General features: G+C 39.1%; 1 protein-coding gene across 3 annotated transcripts in view; it reads left to right on the top strand.

The window, feature by feature from the left end:
• The first annotated feature begins 2,471 nt into the window (after nucleotides 1-2,471).
• Nucleotides 2,472-6,000, top strand: part of LOC126212924 (zinc finger protein 99-like) — a 245,526-nt gene continuing 241,997 nt past the window's right edge. For all 3 annotated transcript variants that reach the window (XM_049940429.1, XM_049940428.1, XM_049940430.1), the window contains exons 1-2: nucleotides 2,472-2,602; nucleotides 4,081-4,170. In XM_049940429.1, the coding sequence (XP_049796386.1) occupies nucleotides 4,099-4,170 (72 nt within the window). In that variant the 5' untranslated portion in view covers nucleotides 2,472-2,602; nucleotides 4,081-4,098. The remainder of the gene's footprint in view (nucleotides 2,603-4,080; nucleotides 4,171-6,000) is intronic.

The following is a 6,000-nucleotide window of genomic DNA, read 5'->3' as shown; positions in this document are numbered from 1 at the left end:
TACTACAACTGTTCACATCACCGCAGGTCAGTTGGACCAGGTGGCTGGCCAGTGCTTTTCAGGTTAAATGCGCCAGTACAGCTGCTGCTCTTTATTATATCTGAGTTGGTGTACGCGTAAGGCTAAATTTACACTGCCCACGATGCGATGCGATGCGATGCGATGCCGAGCTGAGCGGAGCGATGAAGCGCTGAAATCACGTGGCAATGGGCAGCCTTGGTTTAACAGTGGCAACAGAGCAGTGCCCGTTTAGACTGCAGGCGGGACCGAGCGATGTGATGCGGTGCGATGCGATGACTCCGCTGTAGTCGCAACCGAGTTTGCGTTTCGCGCGAGTGTTTGGAAGGATTGCTTGTTTGTGCTTGCGTCTGAAGTAATTGCTTGCTTGCAATGGACATCGAAAGACTAATTAACAGTGTGCGTGAACGCCCTGTGTTGTGGGACCAGAAAAATAAATATTACTACAATAGGGATTTTGTTCGTCAGGAATGGAATGAAATAGCTGAAGATTGTGGAACAGACAGTAAGTACAAAAAAGTAAAATAAATAGCTACAAGACTCCAAGAAATAAGTAACACAAACAACTTCTTTTATTATCTAATTTTAATTGTGTATAGATACTATTACAGTATTTTGATAATGAAATGAGGTTGACAATAGTTACAGTATTTGATAATTTCGACATGAAATATATTTGCGTTAATGACTGTTGACATAGTTTTTGAAGGCCTCTCTGACACTCCTCGTTCTTCTTGAAGCACTACTGTTTGCTCTGTCATTTTGGAATTTCACGTCTATATTTTCAGGCGAGGAACTGAATAATAAATGGAAGAACCTACGTGACACTTTCCGCTCTGAACTCAGAAAAAACTCGTGCTGAACGTTCAGGAGACGAAGGTGGCATGCCGCCTTTCCAATACAATTGGCCGTGGTACGAGCTAATGACCTTCCTGACTGACATAATGACGCCCCGGAAGATGAAGACTAATGTTCATCACAGTAAAAGTACAGTATCGCAACACGACGACGCACACGACGACGTACCATTTTCACCAGCTCTTACAGAGAGAGAGTGTGTTTCACCTGATGAAATCAACCAAGCCAGCTCTTCAAGACTGTCTGTAAGTTCAGAGGGTAGCGTTTCGATGCCTCCTCCCTCACCCACCCCACACACAAACCAAAACAAGAGATCCAAGAAATCGACAAACTGAGTTGCTAATATAGAGAAGCAAAAGTTGAAGCTAATTGAGCAACAAATGTCGAAATCAGAAACGCAAGATGACAGCTATCATTTTGTAGTGAGTTTGCTGCCAGCAATGCGAAAACTATCACCAGCAGCTCAGTTGAGAGCCAGGATAAAAATTCAGCAGGTTCTTTTGGAAGAATTGGAACAATCAACGACTTCCGCTGCACATTCGTTGACGTCACCCTATGCACCTGAAAATCCAGTTGAAATCGTAATTGCTGGAAATCCGCAGAATGAAATAGTCATTTCTGAAATGCAACCTGATGACATTGTTATTTCAAGCCACCAAGATTCTGAAAACTTTGATTCTTAAGTGAGTGAACTGTGATGTATTTTACTTCTCATTGTCAACTATGTCAAAATTTATTAAAAGAAAGTTTGAATCTATCACAATTTGCAAATTTTTCATAATAAAATGATTGCTGTAAACTTAATATTGTACTTACCTGATGGTGATCATAACTTTCTCTTCAGGGGTATTAACCATTCTGAAATTTGTGTTTTGCTTCTGTAATCTATTTGAAACAGACGACACTATATAATCAAGTGTCTCTGTACTCATTCTGAAATAACTCCAAAATTTATCCTCATCTTTTCTCAAGTCACTGTACAAATGATGAAATTCTCCTAAAGCCCTCCTCTCCTTGTTGATTTCATGCACCCATTCACGACTGCGTTGAATTCTCAGAGCACTGTTTTCTAATAAAAAAGAATTTACTGGGTCGAGGAAACACGACATCGTGCCGAGACTGCTCAATTGCTGGCCAGATCGCGCGCGCACGCGCTGTATCGTGTGCAATGTGAACGCTCCATCGCATTGCATCGCTTTGGCCATTATGCCTCGCATCGCGTCGTGTCGCGTCGCAGGCAGTGTAAACGCACACTAACGCAAAGCATAAAACGTGTCCTCGTACTTCACTGTACTTGAGACAGATTGGCAGTTGGCTTCTGCTCTACGTGAAACGAAATCCAATGAGATTCCTCCAAACGCGGAAGAATACATAGTGTAATGTTTACATGAGGTTCATTCTTATGATGAATGATGAGTCTTTACGCTTCGTACCATATTTGATTATTTGCAGCGATCACCTGCCCACATGCTCCAACTTGTCAGCCCAGATGTGCTTTGTAGGAACAGATCTGAGCAGTTTCGCTGTAACCTCCAAGTTCGAAGTTTCCGTACGCATTTCTGCGCAAATCTTCTGTTGACACGCAACGAACTGTTTGCTCAAATGTGATTTGCGCAGATCGTTTTCTGGACGACCGTTCAGGTCAAAATATCTTTGAAGTGAGGTGCTTAGTAGCAGCCATCTTGTGTAATGTGTATTGCAGAAATTTGTAAATTGCGTCCTTCAGGTAATAAATAAATAAAAAGAAATTACTAACATGAGGGAAGAAAGTACGAAAATTTATTTTGGAACACGAGTGTTACAGCATTTTTGTTATTATTATTATGGTAATTGGATAGGACTTGTAAAACAAGGTGCGAATATGCTCCGAGGAACTGGTGAATTGTCAATATTGTTTTAATTTAACGTGATACAACCTGAATACCCGAAAACAACTTTATTCCGTATTGAATTGCTGTTATTGGATAACCATTTGCGACTTTGATGATGGTTATGGACAGCGTGTGAATTTCGTATGTAATTTCTTAGGTTATGTTTAGTTTGACATAACCTCTGTGTTACTTTCCGTGAAATGTATGTTTTGTAATTTCAGCGTAGAAGGTAGTGTTTCTATTCTTATTCTGGTGTACATCAAGAATATATTTTGTACATCAGTTACGGGAGATATTTGGTCGATGGTTTATAGCATCATGTAAAGTGCCTGCTAGATCTCTACATTTATCCTTCTTGAATTCGTAAAGGAAAGTATTTCTGCAACTTTTGCAACAGTTTCCTTGAGTTGTGGTTTCCGGTGAAAGTGGGAAACATTGTTCAATACTTTGTGATGGCTGAAAGATGGCAGAAAGTGAATCTCGCACATTTACTATATTAGTATGTTAATATCAACTTGCAAATCATCTGAGATACAATGATGTTGGTTAAGAGATAGAAAGAGCGATGTTGTGATATGGAATATTGCTCACACAGACAGTAGCGTTTGAAATTGTATGCTTGAATACTTAAGACATAAATGCCCGCAGTTACTGTTTATGTAGAAGTATTGTTTATATGGGGGTGAAAGAGGATCCAATAGAAGACATTCTAGCTCTTATTTGCGAGGCTGTTCAGAGTGAGCTGCTATCAAGTTCTTCTGCATAAGAACATTACAACAATAATTGGTCCAGGAAGAGCTACACTGTGGACAAAAATTACAGTGATAAAAGATGGTTGTACAACATGAGAACAATCTAAGTGTGTCTGCCTGCAACCTTCATTTTAAACTTTCTCGTTATTGTAAAATATATTTTTAGTGTAGTAAACTGTCTTATTTACAAAGTTCACGTTACATGTGTTAGTTGGTTTGCATGGTCATATTGCTGAAGTTACAATTCAGATGGAGAGCTACAAAATTCATCTCCCATACTGCATTTAGTACTGTAGCTGTAGTATACAATGAATCACTGGCACAAAGAAACAGTAACAATCAATAAATCTTTGTTTGCATGTGATTTTTCTGTTGACATTTTGAGATAGCATGTTCTGACCCTTCATAACATGAGAGATGCATTCTTAATGCTATTTCTGTGTGTTTTTTTTTCCCCCAATTTATTTCCTCTGCAATGACTCGTGCTGTGGTAGGAGTAAAAAATGCTGTTTCTGAGATTTATCTCTTAGTGACAATGGATATTGAATACCATTGTTTTTATCTGGCCCCTTGGTTTTCAGGGCCTTGGAACTGCAGAAATGGACCAGAAAAACATTATCTGGATAAAAACAGAAATAACAGATGAGGTGTCAACCTTGCCAGACTCCACAGTAAGTGGTATCCTTGTTTGTCTTAGCAGTGTTTCTTTAAGTTGTCTGTGTGTTATTTGGAGCAAATAAACATAATTGTCATATGTCTGGAAGTATGTATAATGTGGTGTATTCCAGATAATATTTTTGTCATACATAACAATTCACAAGATTGCATAAACTATGATTTGCGTTGAATTTCACTGGACTAAAAGGAATAGAGTAGATCAAATGTCTACTAGAATTTAGAGAACTTCGAAATGCACTGTTCAGTGACATTGATAATACATACACATAAACTTGGAGTGTGCTCTTATTCTGTATGCTTACTTCAAATAATTGAGAATTTAAGTTGAAATGTTTTTGTGATTTCTTTATCAACATTACATGATTACTGCTCACATAAAACATTTTTGGGGTCGACAGAAGCGTCCGATCCCACGCGTCGGCTTTGACCCGTGACGTAAGGGTGTTGTGTGTGACGTCATGACGGCGCGGAGTTTGGTTTGTGTGTGGCTGTCTCCAGTTCGGTTTCATCTTATTTTATTTACTTTTCTGATCTGTTCGTTCTATCTCGTGAGATTTTTTTTTTAATTTAAGAACACTTATTACTTATTTTAATTATGTTTCCTCCAATTTCTGTTTTAGTTTATTATATTTATCTTTCTGGTCTGTTCGTTCTATCCCGTGCGATTTTAAAAAAAAAAAAAAGGCAAGAAACACTAATCAGCTACTGAAGCATCTTTATCTTCTATGGGTTGCAGGGGTTACGACCCCTGGGGAGGTGGGTGGGTATTCATGCACGGCTGTCTTCACTTACACGTTGTAGCTACGCAAGGCGTCTAAATTTGTTTATATTTAGTTTGCCCTCCACCCAAAACACCCCATTTCCAGCGCTTGTCCCGTTAGTGTCATTAGGCTTCTTGTGGAAAGTGTGTGTGTTTTTGTTTCCGCCATATTTGTGACGTCATGGGTCAAAGCAGACGGGCGGGATCGGACGCTTCCGTATTTCCCATTTTTGTAAGTAAGTTTGAAGAGCTGTTCACTGTGGTCACTGTTCTGATAAGTAAGTTTCATATTAATCTGTAAATTTGCATTTCTATTGCCGACCGGTGTGGCCGAGCGGTTCTAGGCGCTTCAGTCTGGAACTGCGCGACCGCTATTGTTGCGGATTCGAATCCTGCCTCAGGCATTGATGTGTGTGATGTCTTTAGGTTAGTTAGGTTTAAGTAGTTCTAAGTTATAGGGGACTGATGACCTCAGGTGTTAAGCCCCATAGTGCTCAGAGCCATTTGAACCATTTTTTAGCATTTCTCTTTGAATATGTAAACTGGATGTCAGTAAATTTACATTTCAGACAAATTTCTTACTGGAGCTTAATGAATGGTTGACAGCACTGTTTGCGTGCACACTGATAGATTACAATTTCTGTAATAGTGTGGGTTGAACCTACTGGTAACAGGCTCTGACTCTAATCCTTGGTGGAATGATATGGCATATGACATATGTGTACAGAGATATAATGCAACACTGGCAATATTTATTTTGCTTATATATTATGTTTTGGAATAGAAGATGTGGTGACAAACTGGTCTGTAGTATAGTATGGTACGTGTTTGGGATTATGCCGTGACAGTTTGGTTTTGATAGCCAGAACCAACAAATATTATGTCCCGAGAATAGCTGAATCCTTGTTACAGTATTTATTTTACGCGTATTGCATTTTTGTGAGTGGTTTGAGTGGTTTGTTTTTACAATTTTGGTAATGATGTGGGTCCGTTCAGGTTGATGAGATTTTCAGGTTCACATTTTCTGCTAAATATATATTAAAACTAACCTCATTACAATTTG

Source organism: Schistocerca nitens, chromosome 11 (assembly GCF_023898315.1).
Source record: "Schistocerca nitens isolate TAMUIC-IGC-003100 chromosome 11, iqSchNite1.1, whole genome shotgun sequence".
NCBI lineage: Eukaryota > Metazoa > Arthropoda > Insecta > Orthoptera > Acrididae > Schistocerca > Schistocerca nitens.
The sequence above is the reverse complement of the archived record's forward strand: the minus strand, read 5'-3'. Positions and strand labels throughout refer to the sequence as shown.